Raw genomic sequence first — 24325 nt, 5'->3', positions numbered from 1 at the left:
TTTTCCGCCCACGTGAAAGATGGCGCTTGATGCATCAGCCATCCCTGTTGCCCGGTTCCTTCCCTTGGGGGCGGGATCTAGAGAGAGTAAGAGGTGTGTGTTTAGGTGTGTGTTTTTGTTTCGGCCGCCTTTTCTGCCCTCTCCTTGCTCTCACAGTATTCGCTGAGGGTGAATGAGGAAAGATTGGATAAAATCTAACCAGAAGTAAAATACAAGGCGGAAAACGACAGCGCTGTGAAGCCGGTTCAGGGTCCGGCCGGGCGCTAGGCACCGGGCCTGGGGGCGTGGCCAGAGGCGGAGCGGAGGCGGGGCTGCGGCTGCGGTGTCTGCGCCCGCGGCTGTCTAGATGCAGAAGGAGCCGAGGATGTGAGTGAGAAGCTGGCAGGCAGGTTGGTCTCTGGGGCCGGAGTACCGGGATAGCGCGGGGGCGGCGACGGACTGCGCGGGCGGCAGCTCGTCCTCTCTTTCCTCCCCTCTTCCCTGGCCGAAACTCGGCATCGGGTTTCTCTGCCCGGCGACCAGTGGAGGTGCCTGCCTCCGGGCCCGGGGCTTCCCGCTGCGGCGGCGCGCAGACGAGCGGATGGGACTCGAGTCTCTTCCCTGCTTTCCCGCCGGCAGTCCTCGAGGCTCTTTCCCGGCGTGAGACCCGGAGGTACCCGTCGCACCCGCCGCGCCGCGAGCTCCCGGGAATGGAGCCTCGGGCACCGAGAGGCCTGGCCCCGGGGGAAGGCCAGAGGGCGGGCGGGGCGCGGCGGCTCCGAACCAGGTCGGGGTCCGAGAGCAAGTAATGAGGAATGGGATGGCGGCGTGGACATAGTATATACGTACAGAATTTGAATAGAAGTTTCTAAGGATTGCTGGTGCCTTGCAAGTTAGGCAGCAGTTCTACCCTGGGTTGTCTTCCCTTTCTGTGGGACATGGCCTGCTTGCTTCACAGACTTAAAGGAAGTGACCATTGTGACTTGGGCATCACTTGTCTGATGATACCAGTTGCAGAAAGAAGTGCACTGATTACACTTCTGTATTCAGGAGACAAGAGATGCCCTTTCAGAAACTTAGAGTCTAGTAAAGTAACAGTCAGATTGTGGCTAATGAATAAATCCCTATTCAAACTATTCCCATACGTCACCTGTGAGTCCAAGCAAGGGGACATGGTACCTTTGGCATTACTTTTAACTTGGAAAATACTGTTAAATACCGTTTTTTCAGATTTCAGAAAACTTTTGACACAATGGGAACATCACAGAAGCAAGATTATGGTATATGGGAGATGAATAAAATGGAGTCAGCGTACTTGGAATATGATGGTGTTGCGTGACATAAATACTGCTGCCAGCACCGTGGCCAAGCTGTCGCTCTGGAAAAGCCCTGAATCAGTTGGAAATTGCCCCATAATGCTGCTCTTTATACATACGAAACAAAAATGAGAGAAATTATAGAATGCATTGCAAATTGTGCACTAAATAAACACTAACCTGCTCCAGGAAACAATTAACGTAGGGGCCAGAGTTTGGGTTATTTTTCCTTATAAAGCTGATAAAATAGTCTCTTCATTTGGCTCTGTTAGCAGTACAAAAGTGCTTTTAGAGAAAGAATTTAAAAAAACAACTCTGAAGACCCTATCTCTGAAGCATGCCCTTGGGCTCTGTGTTAAGTAGTTCTAGGAGTGGTAGGTCAGCCAGCCTGTTATCTGTGAAACTTGGATTTGTGAGAGATAGCCAGATATTGATAACAGGAACTTCATCTCTGAGTCTTTCCTGATGAGAATTTATGAAGTATGGCAAACAGTCTAGCATTAAAAGCAATTCACAGTCTAAAGTTGGCCTGTGCAGCCACTGTTAGAGAAGATGGGCTGGGTTAGGATTCTGCTTCTTTTAGGCCTAGGAGAAAAACAGAAAACATCACAATAAGTGTGTGTAGATTTCTGTGGTAGATTTCAGGGGTAGATTTTTGATTTATAACAGTAGTGGACCAACCAACTTTCTCAATGCCAGTGGAGGAATAGATGGGCTGACTGGTTTTTAGCCAAGGTTGAGGAAAAAGCAAAGCTTCAAACCTACCAGACTGCCAACAGTTTTAACAGGTAATATAATCTTTATGTCTGCATATGTTAGATTATTTTCAGGAAGGACATTTCATTTCAGGAGGTTCATCCTCATGAATCCTGTTACTTGTTTACAGGAGTGGCAAATCAAATGTCACCCAATTTGGATCCTGGCTTCCCTCAGAAAGACTCTTATGGCTAATGTTTGATAACTTTTTGGAGTAGCCAACACTGCATGTAGAAAGTTAAAAGATTATTGGTTTTGAACTTATTTTTTTCAACCACCTTTGTGTATATGGGTTTTCCTCACCAAAGATGATGACTGTGAGTGTTGGTAAAAATCATTTATACAGCTCTTCCAATTATACTTCCCTAGCATTTTATTTCTCATATTATTCCTTTTGGCAGCATTTTATGCTAGTAATTCAACATGATCCTTGTCCTTGTTTTATTTCTAATGATATCAGCAGTTAAGACTGAATGTAATTAAGGGTCTATAATCGTGTAATTTTCACAGTCAAGTCAAAACTCTTCATAATCCAGTCAGATTTTGCTCTAGGGTTCAATTCCGTTTTAGGAAATGTAATGATGAAATTTTTGAATTACAATATTGCCTTTGTGATTATTCACCTGTTTTATCCAAAAAGAAAGAACAAAGGAAAATGTTATAATTTTTTGACTATGTGTCTACTTTATTCATTTCCTTGGCCTCCCATTTGCTATTGTTAATGACGACAATAGCACATAATTACGGTGTCAATTCAGATTACATTCCTGTATTCTACTGTTTAAATTGTATCCAAAATGGTGAATAGTTTAAATAAGCCACACAGTTTACATCCAGTATAGTCACTTAAGACTATTAAATTCATAAAACACATTAAAAAGTAAATATTCTATAAATGAATTTTGAAGTAAAAAAATACATAAAAACTGCCATGGTGTTAAACCATTTCTGCACAACTGTAGAGTGTTTTGCCAAGCTCTGTATACCTATTCTTGACATTCATGATAAAAGTGCTCATCTAGGACTCTCTTGTCCCCCTCCTGGCTTGAGCTGGGAGTTCTGTCCTTTCACTATCTCTAAATAAAAGCCTGTACCTTGCTCTCCTAAAAAAAAATGTACTCATCTAATACTCTAAAATTAGAAGTCACTATTTCTCTTCAGTCTCTGAACTCTCCTGACAATATGTAGATAAAATTCTTTAAGTAAAATGGTTTACTTCAGCATGAATTTAGTTACATATCAAATGTTACCTCCCAAAGCAAAAATATACGCAGATTGGTGTATCATAGTGCACATATTAACTGCTGTCCTTTACCATTATGATGAGTAGATTACACAGAGACTTGCTTAAATGAAATGGTCATAATTTCTTTCTTTATTTTGAGTCTTTCAGTACAAGAATTCAATTTTAATATTAGGCAACAGTGATTCATTTTACACTAATACAACATAACATGTACACTTTTAGAGTGTTATATTTGAGAGGGCTAATATATACAAGAGACCTGGATTCTAGCCTGGCTCTGTGACTTTGGGTAGAATTCTTTGTCTATTTTCTGAGTAGATTGAAAGGTTTGAGCAGGATCCATGCAGTCACTTTGTTTTCTACATGTTCTATGTAACTGAAGCTTTTTTATTTTACCCATTTAATATAAAATTCTTTTAATGATAAAATGCTATACTGCTTTCTTGACTAACATATTAAATAATTTATTTTCATCTTGATATTTCAGGTCATTTTAAACACCAGTATTAAGCTTCAGTACCCTGATACCTACAGAGTTCATGGAGAGTAACAGGACTTTTTTCTCTTTTTTTGTTATGTTTTGTTGTGTTTTGCGATCTTTTTCCCCCCCTCTTTTAGCAGCTTTAATGTATTTCTACTTTCAGATGTTTTTTTTACTGTTTTCCTAGGCCATAATAAAGTACCACAACTGGATAATGTAAAACAACAAAAATTTATTTTCTTACAGTTCTGGAAGCTTAAAGTCTAAATTAGGTATTAGCAAGGGCGTGTTCCTCTGAAGGCTCCACAGAAGAGTCCTTATTTGCCTCTGCCTCCTAGGCCTGGTAGTTACCCGTAATCCCTGGCATTCCTTGGTTTATTCCTCTATCAGTCCAGATTCTGTCTGCCCATGCCCTGTTCCCTCTCTGTGTGTCTCCAAATTATTCTAAGGACACCAGTCTAATTAAATAAATTACTCTAAGGACTCACCCTAATCCAGTGTGACCACTTCTTAACTTGATTATGCCTGTTTCCAAATAAGTTCACATTCACAGTCACAGGGGATTAGGACTTGAACATATATTTTTGGGGGCTATAGCTCAACCCACAGCAAGCATCATGGTCTCTAGCTGAGCCTTTCCCCTCCCAATTTGCTCCTTTTTAGTTTAGGAACCAAATATCTAATTATAATTGCATGTAGACTGGCTACTTGGGAATGGTGAGGCTCTATTCTATGAGCTTTAGTTTATAATATTTCAGAGGCCCTTTTTTAAAATTGATTATTATTTTTGGATTTCTAAGTGTATGCCCAGAATATAAGTGACAAGTTACTATGTATCATAAAATTATCGTCACATCAGCAAAGATTTAATAGGCACCTGCCATGCTAGTTGAACGTGTCTATGCTAGTAGGAGACATGCTTCCAAATCTTTTGACTGGAAACGAGAAAACCATATATTCCTAAATCGTTTGAGTTTTTGATGATGACTTTAAAATTGCTGAACCTAATCACTGGTTTTGTATGTCATTGTTTAGATATCCCTGGAGCATTTGGATAATGTGATAGTTGGGATGCAGTGATGTCGAATCTCTGTCCTCCACCATCTCCAGTTGTTGCCAAGACAGAGATTGCTTTAAGTGGTGAATCACCTTTATTAGCAGCTACCTTTGCTTACTGGGACAATATTCTCGGTCCTAGAGTAAGACACATTTGGGCTCCAAAGACAGAGCAGGTACTTCTCAGTGATGGAGAAATAACTTTTCTTGCCAACCACACTCTAAATGGAGAAATCCTTCGAAATGCAGAGAGTGGGGCTATAGATGTAAAGTTTTTTGTCTTGTCTGAAAAAGGAGTAATTATTGTTTCATTAATCTTCGATGGAAACTGGAATGGGGATAGAAGCACATACGGACTATCAATTATACTTCCACAGACAGAACTCAGCTTCTACCTCCCACTTCACAGAGCGTGTGTTGATAGACTAACACACATTATCAGGAAAGGAAGAATATGGATGCACAAGGTGAGTGGTTTTTGAACTTACTGATCAGTCATGCTAACATAGCCATGGAAAGTTTATCTTCTGATACATTTATATCTAATTTTTAGAAATTGTACACAGTTAATTTCAAGCAGTAGCTATTAATTTGCATCTACCCTATAAGATATAGATAAATGTGGTCTGATGTCAGTCATCTTCATAATAACCCTGGAAGGTAGGAGATGATAGCTCCACATTACAAATTTAAAACCAAAACTTAGAGAAATTAAGAACATGTTAATAATAAGTTTTAAAGTTTAGGCTTGTCTTGGGAGCCCTTGACTCTAAAACCTCTTCTTCTTTTTTTCTTTGTATGGCTCTGTCTCACTGCTGTGTGTTCATACAGGCAGTTCAAAAGAATTGTTTTGCAAGCAGTTGGCTCTATAGCCTTTGGTCCCTTTAACTTCCTTGCCAAGTTCTGAAATGTATAAAATGAGGTTAGACCAAGGGTTTCCAGGAGATATTCTTTTTAATTTTGTAAATTGAGCTACAGGAAATTACTGTTATCCCCTAAATCCTGTAGTTTAATATATAGTGAAACTTATATTTCCTTACACTTTTGGAAGATCTGAAGAACAACTATAATCCTTTCTCCTTTGCAGTTTGATACTAACATGAAAGTCCATTAAAGCATTATTAGTTTTATAATGCTTTTACTTGATAGAGAAAACAGTATCTTTTAACACAATAGGTTTTTTCTAGTTTGCAGGCTTGCCTCCTTATTTCTCCCATGTCTATGAAAATCATTTAAAATTAGGAAACTCCTGATTCAACTTGCTCTTAATTTAATTTGAAAAGTGCACATCGCTGCTTTCCTTTGTGAAACTATGCAGATGTTAGATGGACTCTTTTCTGCTAAATTATCTGTTTTGAACTACAGGAAAAAATGAGTGTTTTTATTATATTTTGTATTGTCTGTGAGACAGTGGATTTGTTGGTTTAATTTCCTGCCTCTCCTACTTTTTTCTGCTGTAAAGTAGAAATATCTTTCCCATGAACTAATTGTATAAAAATATGACTGCCATTTAACTGTTTTTTGAGAAATAAACAGGTATCAAAATTCTGTACTTTTTAAATTTTCATGAATTTTCTCTTGCTCAGGAAAGGCAAGAAAATGTCCAGAAAATTGTCTTAGAAGGCACAGAGAGAATGGAAGATCAGGTAAGGTACAGATTGCAGAATGACCATGCACTGCCAACCCCATGGCCTATGTCTGTATAAGGCTGAGGGCTACTTTTATTAAGTCCTTAAAGCCATATTATTTTGATAGAGTGAGCCTGAAAATGAGCAGAGCCTTTATGGAGATACATGGAATAAACAGGATGAAAATTTTCCTATTTTAGACCTTTTAATCTTAAATTTTATATTAGATTTTCTTTAAGGTTTTGCTTCTCAAACATTTCCACAGAGGTAGTTGTAACAGGAGAGAAATGAGTATACCCCTGAGGTAGTTGGGGGTGCAGGCACAGCTTGAAACATGATACTTCTTTGAAGTCTCATGTTGTACTTTAAAACTCATGCAATTTACATTTTATTCTATGTATATCTATTTGTTTTAATATTACAGTTTGCCACTGACATTCCTCACCTTCTCAATAGGCTTCTGGTACTATTAAATCTCAAGGAAAACATGCCATGTTTGTCTTCCGTCTTAAGGCACAGGCACCAGAATTTAAGAAACATGATACCTGTGGCTTCCCTTGTGAAAAGTAACTGCAAACCATTTCAGCATAGGACAGAGAAGTTCTCCTGAAGGGGATCACCAGTGTAGAAGGGGTGCTTTACTTTTATTCCCACTGCCTCAAGCCATCTTCAGTGCTCTTTCTGCTAAAGTGCCAGCCGGAACGTGGCTGGGTTACCTTTAACCTGGTTCTCCTTAGCATTCCAACTGTCCTAAAATATTAACTTCTCTAACAATTTGTGAAAATACAGAGACATAAACAAGGAAAATACAAAGCTCTATAAAATGATCTCCTTTATAAAATTGTCATGTCTGTACTTTTGTAAGTAACTTTCCAAGCCAGAGGAGGTAATTCTGGGGAAAGGTCTAAGACTTACAAGAAAATACTTCCCTTTATTCAGAGAAGTCCAGCCTTTATTTGGTGTTCAATAAGAAGGTACCAAGAAATGAGGTGACTTCCACCAACCTTTAGATGTATCTGCTGATTATGTAGTTATGGCAAGATGAGGAAATTTAAGGCCCAACAAAATTCTAATTTTACTAGGATTTTTTTTTTTCCGGATCAGAAATCTGTGCTTATAAAGTTCACTACTCTTAACTTTTAAGTTTATTTCTCTTTTAAGGGCTCTTCTTAAAAATGTTATCCTACCTCTTTTGTATATTGAGACAAACTGGGGGCTTTTAAAGCGGAAAACATTCTCCTGCTGAGAAGTTCAAGTTAGAGAAGTCCAAGGAAGAAAGAAACTTGAGAAGTTTTCTTTAGAACCTCTTACATATTCAGCCTTGTAGGATTTTTTTTGTTAAGCTTCAGTGAGGATGCCCATTTGCTTATGATAAATGTCTGAGATACTGTATGTGGCACTATACATGCCTAAACTTAAGAGAAGGTATTTTGCTACAGTTATCCTTTCTGAAAAGGAGTTGCCTGCTGAGTTCTTGGAAATCTCACGTCATGTGCTGTCAGTGACTTTATTTTGAACAAATAAATACTATTTGGTTATGACACATTCATCTGAAACAACCTCAGTTAGTGTTGGTTTGAAATGCTTGTAACTGTCACCTGATAAAATCACTTTAGAAGGAAGCAAATTTAACACAGCTTCAGTCATTATGCTTGTTGAATTGCATGTGTTTGTTATAATTATAAAAAATCATTTTTTAAATTACTTTGAAAAGCAGAAATGAGTGGTTATGTTTAGAGGTTACTACAGAATGAAGTTTTTGAAATAATAAAACTTATATGATGCAAATGAGCTTATAGATTAGGATAAAATGTCCAGAGACAGCCTCATATTTAAATTCTCAAGCAATTTACATTAAAAGGGGCTCTGGAAAACTGAGTTAGATCATTCAAAAAATTACTCTAGGAATGGCTGAGGTTCTCATTTGAAGATGCATGTGAAAGTTTGACTAACATCATTTCATGAAATGTGGGAAGGAAAAGCTTTTGTTAGATTGATCTTAATATGTGATTTTAAAAAAATGTTTAGCTGAAAATTGGTGGACATAAGACAATTTCATCTACCTGTCTAAAAGTTTACATACCAGAATGTTCAGAAAACTTTGAGGGAGTGGTAGTGTTAGTGAATAAATGAGGGATCATTTATATTTGAGACAGTACATTTGTGGTATTCTTTATTAAGTTTTCAGTTTCATTCTAGAAACTACAAATTTTAAAATTACATTTGAAGTTCTTGAAAGAACTCTAAAGGAAACTTGTCTGTTTTATTGATTCTTAAAATATATGTGATGACTGATTTACATATGAGTAGATTATATCTTATTATGAATATAGAGATTGAGTATTGATTCATGCCTTACTACCGAATTACTTGCCGATAATTTCAAAGTCTTTTTTATGCTTAGCTCCCCTCATTCCTAAATATAAAATGCATGGATGACCTTTAGTTAACAAGAGTTTTTGTATCTCAAATAAATTTCAAAGGAGATCCTTTATAAATTTGGCATGGTGATTTAATTATTGCATGTAGCAGTGAAGGATAAACCAACGATTCCATTCTGACTAAAGAAAATTAATTCGCTGAAGAATGAAAATGAATTTTTAAAATAACATAAATCCTTCAGAAATATTTATTTTGGAGTAGTAGACTTGTTTGGGGCCATGTTTTAACAAGCTATCAAGCATTTCTATCAAAGGTGTTACTCTTTACTTCAGTTTTTAGTTTTTTATTGCCCAGCTTATCCTATACAGGTTTCCCTCCTGCTATCCAAAAGTAGAATATTCCTTTCATAAGCTGAAATAGTGCAAAGCAAAGAAGCAATTACCATTAGTTTACATTAAATTTACGTTTAATATAAATATATATATATATTTATATAGAGTATTTCCAGACCCAAAAAATAACCTCTCTTAGGCTTTTCTAATACGTTAGGACATGTCTTGCTAACAGATGCACAAAGCTAATCTAGATAAAGCATAGATGCTCACAGACACAAGGCAAGGCTGTGGTGGCTTGATGCTGAGATGTCGTCCAGTGTCTCTTGCGGAAGGAGCTCGGTGGGGCCACTCAGTGCTCAGGTCCACTCTGCCTCGGTAATGGCAACTGAGAGTGCTATTTTTGCTTTTCGCCACTTTTCATAAAAACAATAATCCCTTTTGGATTTCTTTCAGTTAGTGAAAACAGGAAATAATTAGGTCCTTCATAAAAACAAAGTGGTGTAATGTGAACTTTTGAAAAGTAGGGGATACCTCTATTGTGTGATTTTTTTTTTTCACCTCATTTTGCTTTTTTGGGCAGGGTCAGAGTATTATTCCAATGCTTACTGGAGAAGTAATTCCTGTAATGGAACTGCTTTCATCTATGAAATCACACAGTGTTCCTGAAGAAATAGATGTAAGTTCTTAATGTTATTAAATAGGAGTAATGGTACCCTTTATCAATTCCTTTGGGCTATATTACTATTATGTATATTAATAATGTTTTAACTTTAGTAATATGCATTCTTTGGTCATACATGCTGTTCATATGAAGTTATTAGCCACTTTAATAAATACAAATTCCTGAATTTTATGGCCAAATAGAGGCTTTTTGAGTCAGTGATAGTTATGATAAAATTAATTTTTTTTCACCACATTTATATTTCCGAAAAGTGGGAGAATTCCAGAACTTACAGAAGCAATCAGTATTTAATGTGGTATTATATAATAATGGATTATATAATCTGGCATTTAGTGGAAGTTTATTTCACTGTATCTGGTTTCCTTAATCATTTGTTGAGGACATTTTGAATCACACACTATTCATACATAGAGAAATGTTTAGGAAACTGTTCTTGTTGCTTTCTGACTTTATCATTAAGAGTTGTCTACTGATACTGACAACTCAGAAGAGGAAGTTGTTAGTAAAAAAAATTGTTGTTTAACCTGCCTGACCAGCTTTCACATTTGTTCTCCAAAAAATTCATGATACTGCACAGAGATTGTTTTATGAGGATGCTTGATGCTCAGAAATGAGGGCAGTGTGTTATTCTGAACCTAGACTTCAGAATGTTGTGTATTGAGTGTTATTTCAACACTATGTTACAGCTAGATTGTTGTTGCATTTCAGATAGCTGATACAGTTCTCAATGATGATGACATTGGTGACAGTTGTCATGAAGGCTTTCTTCTCAAGTAAGAATTCTGTTTCTTCTCACAAAAGCCAGATAAAACAAATGAATCTTACGCTCACCTATGACAAGATTTGGAGGAAGAAAATAAGAGAATACCTATCCTATTGTTCTAGAGGCAACATTGCATATTTGCGCTATTGCTTAGCTTTCTGTTATTTTTCATTTATTGCATGCCTGTGATATATTTGAATGTTACTCTTTTTAATGTTTAAAGAAGCTAAGTTTACGTAGTGCTCAGAAAAGAAATCTCGGTTCCTCATTTGGTTCTTGCTTTACTTCTCATTGAAGCTGAAACTAAGAACCTAGAAGGGCTCTTAGACCCAATTACAGGGTGGGTTTGGGTGCAGTAATCTCTACACTAATGAACAGTGTTCTGGACACCATCTGGGTGTGGGTGTCCTGCAATTTAACTCTATTTTGAAACCATCTACCCAGTAAAAGCATCAGATTCCACTGGATAAGGGCTTGGGCCCATAAAACTACCCTACTTCCCACCCCCCTCAGATACCATTCTTACTGACTGACTATAAATCAGAGGTTCTGGCAACCCCCTCTATGAGTTCCATTAATTTCCTAGAGCAGCTCACAGAACTCGGAAACATTTTAGTTACAGGATTACGAGTTTATTACGGAAGGATATGATAAAGGATACAGTTGAACATCCAGATGGAAGATATGCATAGCGCAAGATTTGGGGAAAGGAGGCGGAGCTTCCACGCTCATTCCTCTCAAAACACAACTCTCTCCCCAAATCTCTCATGTTTACCGACCCAGAAGCTATCCAGATCTTGTCATTTTAGGCTTTTAGGGAGACATCATTACATAGGCATGATATATCATTGGCCATTGGGACTGGTTCAGCCTCCAGCCCCTCTCCCCTCTGAGAAGATCTGGGGAATGGGGCTGAAAGTTCCAGCCCTCTAATCACATGGTTGTCTCCTTTGCCAACCAGCCCCCATCCTTCGGTGCTTTACCCGCTCCAAAAATATAAACCACCTTATTAACATAGCAAAAGATATGTTTATCACTCTCAACACTTAAGAAATTCCAGGATTTGGGGAGTTTTGAACCAGTAACTGTGAGTGAAGACCAAACATATGTGAGAAATATATTTTAATCATCTAAATGGCCAAATATATATTTCTTATAAATCACAGTATCACAGAACCCTTTAAGTTGCATTGTGGATAGATTTAAGTTATTTGGGCCTGGAAAAGAAAATTATTCATATTTGTGCTGATTTTCATCTTACAGTAGGTTTTAGTACTTAAAAGTGTAGGCTCTGAAACAAGACTTCCTGGGTTACTGCTGTGTAAACTTGGACAAGCTACCTGAACATTCTGTTTCCATTTCCAAATCTATAAAATGGGAATAATAATAGTATCTACTTAATAGGATTATTATAAATATTGAGTGAGATAAATCATATTAAGCACTTAGAAGTGTGTCTGGTACATACAAGCACATGATAATAGCTAATAGCTAACATGGTTTTTTCTTCTAAGCCAGTACTTATTGAGTGCCTGTGTGTTAATCCCTATCCTAAGTGCTCTCTCTACATATATACAGCTGCCCATTGGATAATGTGGAGTTTGTTTCATCTGACCCCCATGCAGTTGAAAATCCACATACAGCTTTTGATTCTGCAAAAAACTAATAGCCTGCATTGAACAGAAGCTTTACCAGTAACAAAAACAGTTGATTAACACCTATATTGTGTGTTATATGTATTAGATACTGTATTCTTAAAGTAAGCTAGAGAAAAGAAAAAAAAATTGTTTTTAATTGTTGCAAATCTCCCAAAATTTCCAATGTATTTATAGACAAAAATCCATATAAGTGGACCTGGGCAATTCAAACCCCTGTTGTTTAAAAGTCAACTATAATCTCATCTTCTATGTTCATGTTTCTTTACAATTGCAGATTATCATGAAGTGTTATTTTTTTCCAATAAGTAAAAAGATAAGGAATGTGCTTTTATGTCCACAGTCTTCTCCTTTAGGTTCATGATGAAATCTCAGAGGCCTGAGTACATTTTAACCTAGAAGCCTTACGTGACTTGAATCAGAAGCACTTTGTCCTGATCTGCTCAGTGTCAGATATTCATAACATTATTTTTAACCCCATTTGTCTTTAATAAGTCACTTAACCTCTCTCTACCTCAGTTTCTTCCACCACAAAATGGTGATATTTGCTAACTGGGTTCTTCTAAGGTTCAAGCAAAGGAATCTCTGTGAAACACATGTAGAAAATGTACTATAGAATTAAAAGATGACATTATAATTAGAGCTTCCATGCTCATCATGTAAAGCTATTTTCTGTCATTTGAAGCTCACTTGCCTTTATTAATTTATTTATATTTTAGTTTATGAATTTGTTTTACAGGCAGTGTTTCTCATCTTTTGTCTCCAATTTACAGTGCCATTAGCTCACACTTGCAAACCTGTGGCTGTTCTGTTGTAGTAGGTAGCAGTGCAGAGAAAGTAAATAAGGTAATGTATTTCATGATCCTGCTGAAAACCTGACTTTAATACTACTCTCATGGGTGTTTATTTAAAGGTTAGGTTACAGTCAGGGTGATCTAGTAGTGTAATCTGACCAAATTATTGTGACCCACTGGCAAAATAAGTTTAAACTGTGTGAATGGGAAGTCATATATCAGTTTCATTTTGATAATTCATAAATGCACTCTCAGTATTGTATAAATGGTTTTGAGGGTATTTTAAAGTCAGATATTTTAAAATATTTTCTTCTGTTTCCTGATGTTGTCTTTAATAAATATGAAGCTAGCTAATACTTTTAGGGCTAATTCCAAAGGAATGTTATCTGATCATTCATCTTGCTTTCCCCCTAAGTCTGTCCCTTTTAGGCACCTTTTACTTTTAAGTAGTTTATGGAGGTTATGTTTTTTTTATTCAGTAACATTTGTGACCAGTTCTTCAGTGCTACATAAGTTAATAAAGAATTAATGAGTGATTATGTCTAAGCCTTAAGCAATAAACGAAGAGATTTTGCTTTTTTTTCCACTGATCTTTAATTAGAAAGAGAAAAGTGCACATATCTATCAGACTCTGTTTTTTAGACATTTCTCTCATCCCACATCTCCTTCTGGCCTTAATAGTTTCCCTCTTATTTTTAATTTGGGAAAAAGTGCTATTCCTCTAGACTGAAAACCACTGCTTTAATATAAAAACTTTAATATAAAAACTCTTTAATATAAAAACTTTAATGTAAAAACTACAAGTTGTGAAATATAGTCTGGATTCCAACATAGTTACATGGCTTCTTTGTTTTCCTAATAGAGCTATAGATCAAAACCTGTTAGAATCACAGTTTTCTAACCCCTAACCAATGGCTTGCTAATTTTAAATAAAATTTGATAAAATTAATTCTCATTTTCTTGAAGAATTTGTATACTCTCTGATATTCATTATAATGGCATTTCACATGTAGAAGTTATTAAGCAGAAGCCATAATTCTGCCTAACTTAACTATTTCATTTTCTTGTCCAAAGTTATTCACTTGTTTGAAAAATACTTGCTGCTGGGTGGAGATATGATCAATAATTATATTAGGTCATTATTTCCTATGGAAATAAGGGTTCCTTGGTCAAATAAGCTTGAGAAAGACTATGTATTGTATCAGTCCAGCTGGAGAGTCACACCCTGTATTCAAATGTTAAAGGTTTTGAGATATCATACAGTAAATATACCAGCATTGCCCAAGCTTATTTGACCAGAAAATCCCTATCTTAGACAACAACTGTTATTTCCTATGGACTATTCCAGGTGACTAAGGAATACTTTCTCAGGTATTTTACTAATAATAACAATTGAGATTTCTATTCAAGTCTATTTCATATGCAAATCTTTTTACTTCATATTTTAATGCTAAAATCTTTTCTTTTACAGATAGTAAGAACATTATGCCTTTTTCTGACTCCTACAGAGAGAAAATGCTCCAGGTTATGCGAAGCAGAATCATCATTTAAATATGAGTCAGGGCTCTTTGTACAAGGCCTACTAAAGGTATAGTTTCCATTTATTATAAATGAAAGCAATTGTTAACAGCCATTTCTGAAACTTTTAAAATATACTGTGAATATTAACATTTAATAAATCTCATGTTTATATAAGGACCTGGCTTCCTTTACACAGGCCTGAGCATAGAGGATATGTCTTACAGATTCATAGTATCAGTGAAACATCACAGAATTCCTTTCCTTTTGTTTCTCTTTGGTTTCCCATAGCTGCCTGTCTTGTCTCCGAACTTTTTTTTAACATGTGCTTAAATCAGGTTGCACAACTAAAATGGGAACATTTCTTCTTCATTGAAAGGATTTGATTTTTGTGGTAATAATTTATGTTTATATACCATATTCATGTACTGAAAAAGAATGTAAGCTGCTTCCTAGCTTGGCAAAGTGTATATGATTTGAGCAATTCCTGTTATATGTATATATATTAGAAAAATTATTTTACATTCTTTTATTTGAGTCTGCTTTTCAGGGAGCAAAACAGATAAATATAAATTAGCAATTATTTTCAATAATTATGAGGAAGACACTCATTTTAACAAATATATTATTGATATTTTAATTACAGTAAAAGACATTAAGTACATTTCCTAATGGTTATGTGATTCACAGTGAATGCTTTCTTGAGTAGACACAGCAAATATTTTTTTTAATGTTTAAACTTACTACAAATAAAAATTATATTCCACTTTGGCATTTTTAATAATATGCATGCAATGAGCTAAGAATAATAGTAATATAAAAAGTACCTGAGAGAAACTCACTTCTGACTTGAGTTGTGCAAATCTGAAAATCACAACTTCTTTCTATCAAAGGCATAATAAGGTACTTAGTATTTTCATTTCCTCAGCACCCTGTCATTTAATTACGTAATTTTATCCCTAAAAGGGACCTATTCCAGATGCATAGAGGAAAACTTGAAACTATAATTTGACAAAAAAATTTGTTTAAAAGAGTTTTCCATGCAAGTATAAATCATATAATCTTCCAGAAAATACTTTGACATCAAATGTCAAGAGCCTTAAAAATGTTCAAAGACTTAACCTATTTCTGCTTCTGAAAATCCACCCTACAGCAGTGTAGGGGCCAAGGCAGGCCACCCTAAACTGTGCCACTTTGGTTTGTAGACAATTTTGAACTGAAGGCAGTTAAGACCTTGCAGGCTCAAGAGAAACTTTTACCCCTACCTTAGCTACCTAGAAAAATCTAAATTGTGTTATATCCCAAAATAAACATTAAATAAGGGCACCAGAGTTAAGTTTTGCCTTAATGACCCATGTGTATGGCAAGGCAAGCATCTGATTACCAAACATCTGCTCCTTATTGCCCTTTGCAGTCCCTCCTCCCCTTTGAAATCCCAGACCCCTATCCTTTTCCTTAGCTCAGGATGGCATATATTCCTCATTTTACCTTTCGGTCTTTGAACCTCTCATGTATGGGGTTCCCATATGTACAGAATCAAATTTTATTTCTTCCTGTTACTGTGTCTCACATCAATGTAATTTTTAGACCAGCAAGAACTTTGAAGGGTAGAGGAAAATTGTTCCTTCCCAACAGAAACAATTACATGCGAAGAAAGATTTGCTTATAAAGGTGATCATTGCAACATTTTTAGAGTGAAAAATTATAAATAGCCTCTGTTTTCTGTTGATAGCATATACCACATTGCCTCATACACAGTAGGTGTTGTTCCATGGCGACTGGCTACCTGACTATACCAAGAAAAAAGTACATTTTCTACTTGTATAAAAATATATATTCATTGAGATTTTAAAGAATGTGAGTAATCAAGAAAAAAATAAAAATAATTTGTCATCTCATAATCCAGTGAATAACCATTGTTAATATTTGGCACATATCTTTCTGATTTTCTTTTCTTTATGTATTTTTTTCCTATCTTTTCCTCCCTCTCCTCCTCCAAAAAAAATAGATTATACTTTGCATGTTTTAATCTTCTTTTTCACAATGTTATAAAAATCTTTCCATATCAACACATAAACTTCAGCAACTAAATAATAAACCGCTTTTATTTATTCACTTCTTTTCTTGGTTCCGATGTTTCACTTTTTAAACCATGCTGTAGTGACAGTGTGCCTGTCACTAAAACTGCACCAGTTATTATTAATTTCCTAGGGTACATTTCTAGACATGGACTTTCTAAATCAAAGACAGTTTTTTAAATTAAAAAGTAATTCTCATATTTTTTGGCATATAAGAGAGTAAGTGTTCTTTTCATTATGACAGGATTCAACTGGAAGCTTTGTGCTGCCCTTCCGGCAAGTAATGTATGCTCCCTATCCCACCACACACATAGATGTAGATGTAAATACTGTCAAGCAGATGCCTCCCTGTCATGAACATATTTATAACCAGCGTAGATACATGAGATCAGAGCTGACAGCATTCTGGAGAGCCACTTCCGAAGAAGACATGGCTCAGGACACGATCATCTACACAGACGAAAGCTTCACTCCTGATTTGTATGTAAAGCCCTGTCTTTTAATATTACTATTAAGCAGTAATATGAAATTGTATCTTTTATGAATAAAAACAAAACAAGTCTGTGTTTAATAAAAGGAAAGAAATCTTAATTAGGAGAATTATGTTTGAAGAAATAATTTGGTCAATCAAGCATTTTTTTCTTTAATGTCTATTTTTCTTAATATAATTGTGCTCCCATAAGATAGGTTAGATGAATCTTTAAAACTAAATATTTAAATTTTCACTTAACAAATATATATTGAGCCCCTAGACATGATTCTAGGGGCTGAGGTGTTAACAAACAGTGGCCAACCAGATAGCCCCAGCCCCAGCTCTGACATTACTTCTAGTCTAGTATGTGAGTCATTACAGTCTTATTAACTAAATCAAAGAAGTAATTCTTTTTTTCTTGATACATAAATATAAAATATAGCAAAACTGTCAAAATATATTAATAGAACATTCTTTTACTTTGCATTTTATATTGTGCCATTCATTTCGTACCATAAAGTCTGAAATGTTAAAAAAAAAAAAAAGACTAATGATAATAAAATGTTGGATGCAGATCCAAGGGGGGTGGGGGCAGATGATAAATCTGAATTATAAGCTGTAAGAAAACACTTAAATGATGATCTGAAATCAAGAAAAGAAATACAGTATACTATCACGGTTCTCTTTAATCAAGTTAAAGTTCCTAGCACATAGAATATGCTCAATAAATGTTAAACAAAATAATCCAGGTTTGAGTGTATAAAGCAGCAATAAAACTGGAGCAAGCAACCCTGTCCTGTGTTTCTAAGAAAAACTTTGAGCTGAAGCAACAGACACGTGGACTACCAATAGTCACACAGAAGGTGTGGACTTCAGAAACATCGGAAGGAAACACCATGTCCCAGGGATCCCCAGCCTCATGTGTCTCTAGGTGCAGAAAGATGGCTTCATTGGGACCATCCTATCCCAGTAGTCCTGTGTTCATTGGTTCCGTAGAAAGTTTTAGGGGAATTGGTTTAGAAAATGAGTTGGTCAGAATGAGAGTTCCAGGTCACTAAACTTTCAAATTTTGATAAGTTTGTTACACATGTAGAAGTTCTTAAAATCAATCTGTACTTTCTTTCCTAAAGTGTTTAGTGTCTTTGCTCTTTTTTGATTGGTTGCTTGAGAGCTTTTTTGGGGGAGTTTTGTGGACTTCAGAATGGGTTTATAACCTATATACTATTTTTTTAGAGGAGATACGTTTATACTTTTAACATTTCTTACCCATTTTAGCCAGTTGTTTCCCTTGCTGAATTGACACCCGTACTGATTTGACAAACTGTGACTTGGCAGCTGCTCTCATTTTGCTGACCATAACAAAATAATGTCATGAATTTTTTAAATTTGTTTCTAGGTCTAAGTAAATAATACAGTTTATTTAAAACTGTATTATTATTCATTTTTAAGGTATTTTTCATTTTAGCTTTTAAAAAAACTTCATTCAGTGCCAATACATGAAAAATCAGCCAGTGGAAATACTCCTTTTTAACACTTTGCTTCATCTAATTCACTAATGACCAAGACATTTAATCAGTGAAACATATATTCAGAATACTAGTCTTAAATAGCCTTATTCTCTCTTTAAAGCCGGAAGAGGGGTGCTGTCAGTGCCAATGTTGGTCACCAGTTGGACAGCCAATAATTGTGAAATGCTAATTCTTTTTCCCCTTCTGAGTTTCATTCTTCCGTAGTTCAGCACACCCATCTCCTAAAACTAGGAAACTCTAGGTACTTTCCCATGTGCTTTGTATGCACACCTCTTTGCCTGCCACTCCTGTCAGTTATATGGTGATCCCTTTTAGTCTCAATCTAAAAATCGCTCACCTTATCAAATGTAATATTACCCCTCTGACTTGAGTATAATAACCCAGCACCCCAGTAAAGTCTTCAGGGAAGTAGAAGACACCTGCTATGTTCTTGGTGACGTGTTAGAGACACAGTATCTCAAGTGTGCATTACATCTTCTTACCCGCCATTGCCAGGGTAGGTAACACTTCCCTAGGTAGCTGGTTCATGTTACTAGCCAGAGGATAGGCTTGCTGATGCGAAATCAGTGATCAAGATGTCACTGATAATCATCTGGATGTGTTCGTTAATCCCACTTGATACTTCTTACATTTTACCTTTTTTTTTCATGAATGCTTATTAGAAGTCTTTACTACATAGAGTTAACTTTTTATTTTGTTTTGGTTTTTGGTGGTAGTGGTGCATATTTATTTTTGTTGGTGATTTTTGTTTCTTTTTTTTAAGATGGCAGGAATTATTAATTATATTAACTAATTGCCCAAGGATTGCAACATTTTTTTATGATGTTAAGGTACTAAAATAGACTGATGAATACATATGAACCCTTCTTAAGACCGCTTATATCTTTTAGAGAAAAAATAATTACATAGTGACCTGATAAGCCCCAGTAATACACAAATATATCCATGAGTTAAAGTGAATATGTGGTCTATATAATTTTTCAAATATATACATCTAATTCTTACAAATATGTTTACATATAATATCCCATACCTAAGAATTTAATTTACTGGCTGGATTGATGTGTTATAGAAAGTAACATTTTGTAGCTGTTTCAACACTTGGACTCTTTTCTTTATAGGAATATTTTCCAAGATGTCTTACACAGAGACACTCTAGTAAAAGCCTTTCTTGACCAGGTAAATTTTAAACCTGAGATTGTCAGAGTTAATGATATGACATGTTTTCTCTTTTTAATATACCCTACAATGCCTGTACTGTATATATAACATCGTAAAATTAAGCCACTGTCTTTTTCTTTAGTATGTCTGGTCTTTCTAAAGTGTCTACATGATTTTTCTTTTGAATTGTTAATAGTAGTAGCCTGTATATTAACAGTTAAAGATGCAGCCTTCCTCAATTCAAACAATAAATACTTGAACTGTAAACATTAACCTGTAACCCAAAGTGCTTTCTTTTTTTGGGGTTGGGGGTGAGGGAGTAAATGTTTTTTATTTGCCTAATTAAGCCAAAAATATCTTCTAAGCTTTGTATACTTCTATTTAAATGATAGTATCTCTATTATTCTTTTGAAAAGATCTGCTTAATTATACACTTGAAGAAAATTAGATTATGCGAGATGTAATTTATTAATATAAGAGAGCTTTGTCATAATATCATTCTGGAGATCAGGCTAGGTAACAGTGTCATAGATGTGGCTGAAATAATGAGATCCTTAGGTTAACTAGAAATTTTGGAACTAGGTCTGTGTAGTCTGATATATTGCAGAGTTCAAGGATAATTCATAGTCATGTAATTCCATGCTTCTCAAGCTGAAATAAAATCATTCTGTTGCTACACATGTACCCACACACCCCAAGAGTTAGAGGCATATGACTATCTCAAAATCGTAGTCTTAAGTATGACTCAGCTTCTGGAACTTCAATTTTATTCGAAGATGTGGGCAGAAAAAGTTAAGTAGCACAACTGGAAGTAACTTATTACACCATGATTTTTAATAATAAAGTTAATTTGTATATGCCCTGAGGTAGAATAACATAATTTAAGTCCATTTCTAAAGATTAAATAGAAGACTTCAAAAAATATGTCAGATTGCTGCCAGACTCAGGACTTTGACCCTGCTCCTGTCTGTTAAGGGGCACAGGTGGAAATGATTGAGGAGAGCTTCTCTAATGTGTACTATCTGCTAGTCACTGCCAGCACTGTGACTGAAATATGCTTTATAAGTAAAATGTGAGCAATTATTTATTAAAATTAAATTTTCCTGTAGGTCTTTCATTTGAAACCTGGTTTATCTCTCAGAAGTACTTTCCTTGCACAGTTTCTTCTTGTCCTTCACAGAAAAGCCTTGACACTTATAAAATACATAGAAGATGATACGTAAGTAAAACTATATGGAAGAAAAACCTTTTTGTGCATTGCTTTTTATTTTGTTTTCTTTGGGTATTTTCTATATTATATATATATATATGTAATACTATGTGTGTGTATGTATGTGTATATATTCATTTATTTATTTGTTTATTTATTTTCTCTCTCCCTCTCTCTCTAGGCAGAAGGGGAAAAAGCCCTTTAAATCTCTTCGAAACCTGAAGGTAGACCTTGATTTAACAGCAGAGGGCGATCTTAACATAGTAATGGCTCTAGCTGAGAAAATAAAACCAGGCCTACACACGTTTGTCTTCGGAAGACCTTTCTATACTAGTGTACAAGAACGAGATGTTCTAATGACTTTTTAAATGTGTAACTTGTTAAGTGTATTTCATCACAATCATGATTGCTGCTAAATTAGCTCAATGGTGTGGGAAACATCACCTCCTCAGGTCATGCCCTAGAGTCCTACTCAGCAGTGGCAGTTAAAGTTAGGAACACTATACCTGTCACAAGAAGTCTGGAAGGAGATGTCACATGCATCATCACAATGGATGCATCTTTTCCTAGGTGGCTCTCTTGGGATACAGACTTAAATTTACTATTATAATAGATATTATTGCTGTCTTTTAAAAGTATAAGAATATAAGCTTGACCACAACTACTATTTCTTGAAACTTATGATTCATGGTTTACATGTATCAAAGTGAAGTCTGAGTTAGCTATCACTGATATAATACTAGTTTGCTTGCCATCTCTTGGTGTTACTGGGTATGTAGGATTAGTGGAATACTTTGCTATCATTTCAGTTCCACAAAAGGAAGTTAGTTTGAACGTAGGTTAAGCTTTAAAAAGAAAGTATTGATCAAGCTGATGTTTAATTGAATTTAATTATTATTAGGTACTACTTTTTGAGACAGTCCTTAGGATTCAGTCTATGTGAATGTCAAGCAGTTTGCATTATCCCAATTATGGTGAACCACAATCAGGATGTTTTTTGTTTGTTTGTTTGTTGAACTTCGTCAAAATACAGGGAGTTGTATTTTAAGTTTTAGTAGTTATTGCCAACTTTTAATTTTCATTATTTTTGAGCCAAATCGAAATGTGTACCTCTTGTGCCCTTTTTTTTTTTTCTTGGCAAATCTGATTACTTGAAAGAAGTTCAGATTTCACTTGCCAGTCATTTTTATCTTGTTTTCCTCTTGTATAGTCTTAACCCTAATTTGGCAATTGTGACTCCAAAATTATTAAATGCAATAGAGAATATACTAGTGAGCAAGATGTTTTTCCAAGAACAAAGAGTAGTATCTTGTCTTCTTCCTTCTTATATTTCTGTCCATGTTTCTGAAGTTGTTGCCATGCCTCCTTGTCTACATCATATGAGAAATAGCAAGAGAAACTTTACTGAAGTGCTATTTACTAGGTGCTATTTGGCAGAAGTAAATAGTCGGTCTTCTTTTGTTTCCTTATGTGTTTGGACCATTGTGCTAGCTATAAAATAACTGATTAGTGTAATTCTGTGCTAGAACAGTGTTGACGTAATAGTATGCACAAGCATAAAAATGTTTTTATTTAAAACTGGAAGTAACACAAAAGGGAAAAATTATTTATAAGAAAGAGATACAAGTGATAGAGCCCCTCTGCCCTCACCCACTAAATTTAGCCAAAACCATTATCTTCTGTGCTGAAAGGTCCTGGTAGCCTTTCATGTCACTGAGCAAAGTATAGGCATCTTGATTTTTAGACACACATTGAACTAGATGACTGATGCTCTATAGCTCACCTGTGAAAAAATTTATAGATACCACCTTGTACCAATGTTTATTCAGTGCTTTTTCCATGATGAATAAATAAGTGCTGAATAAATAAATAAATAAATAAATAATATTGTTGGTTTATTGTACTGTTATACAGAGTGCAAGTTGTACAGTGAAGTAAATTATTAAAGCATGTGTAAACAGTTGTTATATATCTTTTCTCCTAGATGGAGAATTTTGAATAAAATATCTTTGAAGTTTTGGCTCTTAGAGTTACTTATTCAGAAATGTGCTATGGTAGTGAAAGACTGGCTTCCTCTTCAGCTTGACAGTCATGTTTTATCTAGACTATTTTTTTTGGCTGATTCTCTCTTTTGAAAGAAAATATATTTAAAGATTCTCTGTGATGCTAGAATTCTTTTTTTTATCTTTTTAAGACTTTCTGCTTAACTCCTGGGATTTTGCATTTTGATCTTTTAATTTGTATATTAATACTTAAAATATAAGATAATGCTTGGGTGAGTATTTTTTAATTACTGTCATAATAATATTAACATAACCCTAAGCTGAAGTTATGCCTTCCAGGTATCCAGTACAAGTGTCCAAAATGAAAGTAGAAGACATCCAAACCTATAATCTGGAAAAGAAATAAGATTGTCATTTTTATTCCAGGAAAAAAAATTAATTCATAAATAGAACAAGTGAGTTGAAAGGTTTCTTTTAAAGAAGATAATTCCTTACATTATTAAGATTCTCAAAGAAGAAACCAAAGCTTCATATAATGTTAAACGGTAAAAATGAGATAGTTGCTTTTATGGTCTATTTCTGTAATGATGCAGGTTGAACATGGAGATAGTGAATGTTACTCTTATTTAACACTGTTTTGTTTTGATGTATAATTAAAAATTGATATTTCTTCTATGACCTGCCAAGGTATAAGTTTACCGAAGAGTTAACTACCCCCAGTTATACATAATTTCCCACTGGACTTTCTCCAACTGTCATCACAACCACATTGTGAGGCTGGTATTATTATTTTACTATACAAATGAAGAAATAAAGCTTAAACAAGTACAATATACAGCCCTTGGTCCAGTTAGGCTGGATTGCTCCCAGATAGTTGCAGGAGTTGCCATGCAGCGCAGCCCTTGGCACAGTTCCTCCGCACTGCAGGTACTTGATGCTGAGTTGAAGGGAGGATAAGGAAGCAAGTTTTCTAGGCCTAGCGCTCCGCAGTGCCCAAGTGTGCTCCCCTGCTGTTGCTGCTTGAAGGAATTAACCTCTGAAGTTCACTTGTAGATATGTGGAATGAGGCCATAATGATACCTCATGATTGCTGGGAGGTTTAATGCAACTGTATAAGGTGCTTAGCTCCATACCTGGCTAGTGTTTCATATGGGCTTTTTTATCAAATCTGACAATATCTGTTAAATGGGGTGTTATAGGACATTTACATTTGATGTAATTATTGGTATGGTTAGGTTAAATCTATCTTGCAATTTGTTTTCTGTTTGTTCCATGTTCTTT

The 24325-nt window shown here is 35.4% G+C and overlaps 1 protein-coding gene across 4 annotated transcripts; it reads left to right on the top strand.

Annotated features, from left to right (window-relative positions):
• Position 1: 1 nt before the first annotated feature.
• On the top strand, positions 2 to 22896 carry C9orf72 (C9orf72-SMCR8 complex subunit). Of its 4 annotated transcripts, none has more exons than XM_036898068.2 (11): positions 2 to 93; positions 4814 to 5301; positions 6421 to 6480; positions 9760 to 9855; positions 10570 to 10634; positions 13053 to 13125; positions 14545 to 14661; positions 16914 to 17149; positions 19792 to 19849; positions 20941 to 21050; positions 21223 to 22896. In XM_036898068.2, the coding sequence occupies exons 2-11, from the start codon at positions 4858 to 4860 to the stop codon at positions 21407 to 21409; spliced, it is 1446 nt and encodes a 481-aa protein (XP_036753963.1). In that variant the 5' UTR covers positions 2 to 93; positions 4814 to 4857; the 3' UTR covers positions 21410 to 22896. The 4 variants fall into 4 exon arrangements, with proteins under 4 accessions (XP_036753963.1, XP_036753961.1, XP_036753964.1 ...); XM_036898066.2 differs by lacking the exon at positions 2 to 93 and adding an exon at positions 151 to 389; XM_036898069.2 differs by lacking the exon at positions 2 to 93 and adding an exon at positions 151 to 389 and having other exon boundaries at positions 21227 to 21407.
• Positions 22897 to 24325: the final 1429 nt, after the last annotated feature.

This window comes from Manis pentadactyla, chromosome 3 (genome assembly GCF_030020395.1).
Source record: "Manis pentadactyla isolate mManPen7 chromosome 3, mManPen7.hap1, whole genome shotgun sequence".
Lineage (NCBI taxonomy): Eukaryota > Metazoa > Chordata > Mammalia > Pholidota > Manidae > Manis > Manis pentadactyla.
This window is presented reverse-complemented; position numbering and strand designations above follow the sequence as displayed.

Coding starts and splice junctions, on each gene's coding strand:
- C9orf72 (XM_036898068.2), top strand. CDS start 4,858: ATGTCGAATCTCTGTCCTCCACCATCTCCAGTTGTTGCCAAGACAGAG. Junction 13,126..14,544: donor GTGCAGAGAAAGTAAATAAG/GTAATGTATTTC, acceptor TTTCTTTTACAG/ATAGTAAGAACATTATGCCT. Junction 19,850..20,940: donor TAAAAGCCTTTCTTGACCAG/GTAAATTTTAAA, acceptor ATTTTCCTGTAG/GTCTTTCATTTGAAACCTGG.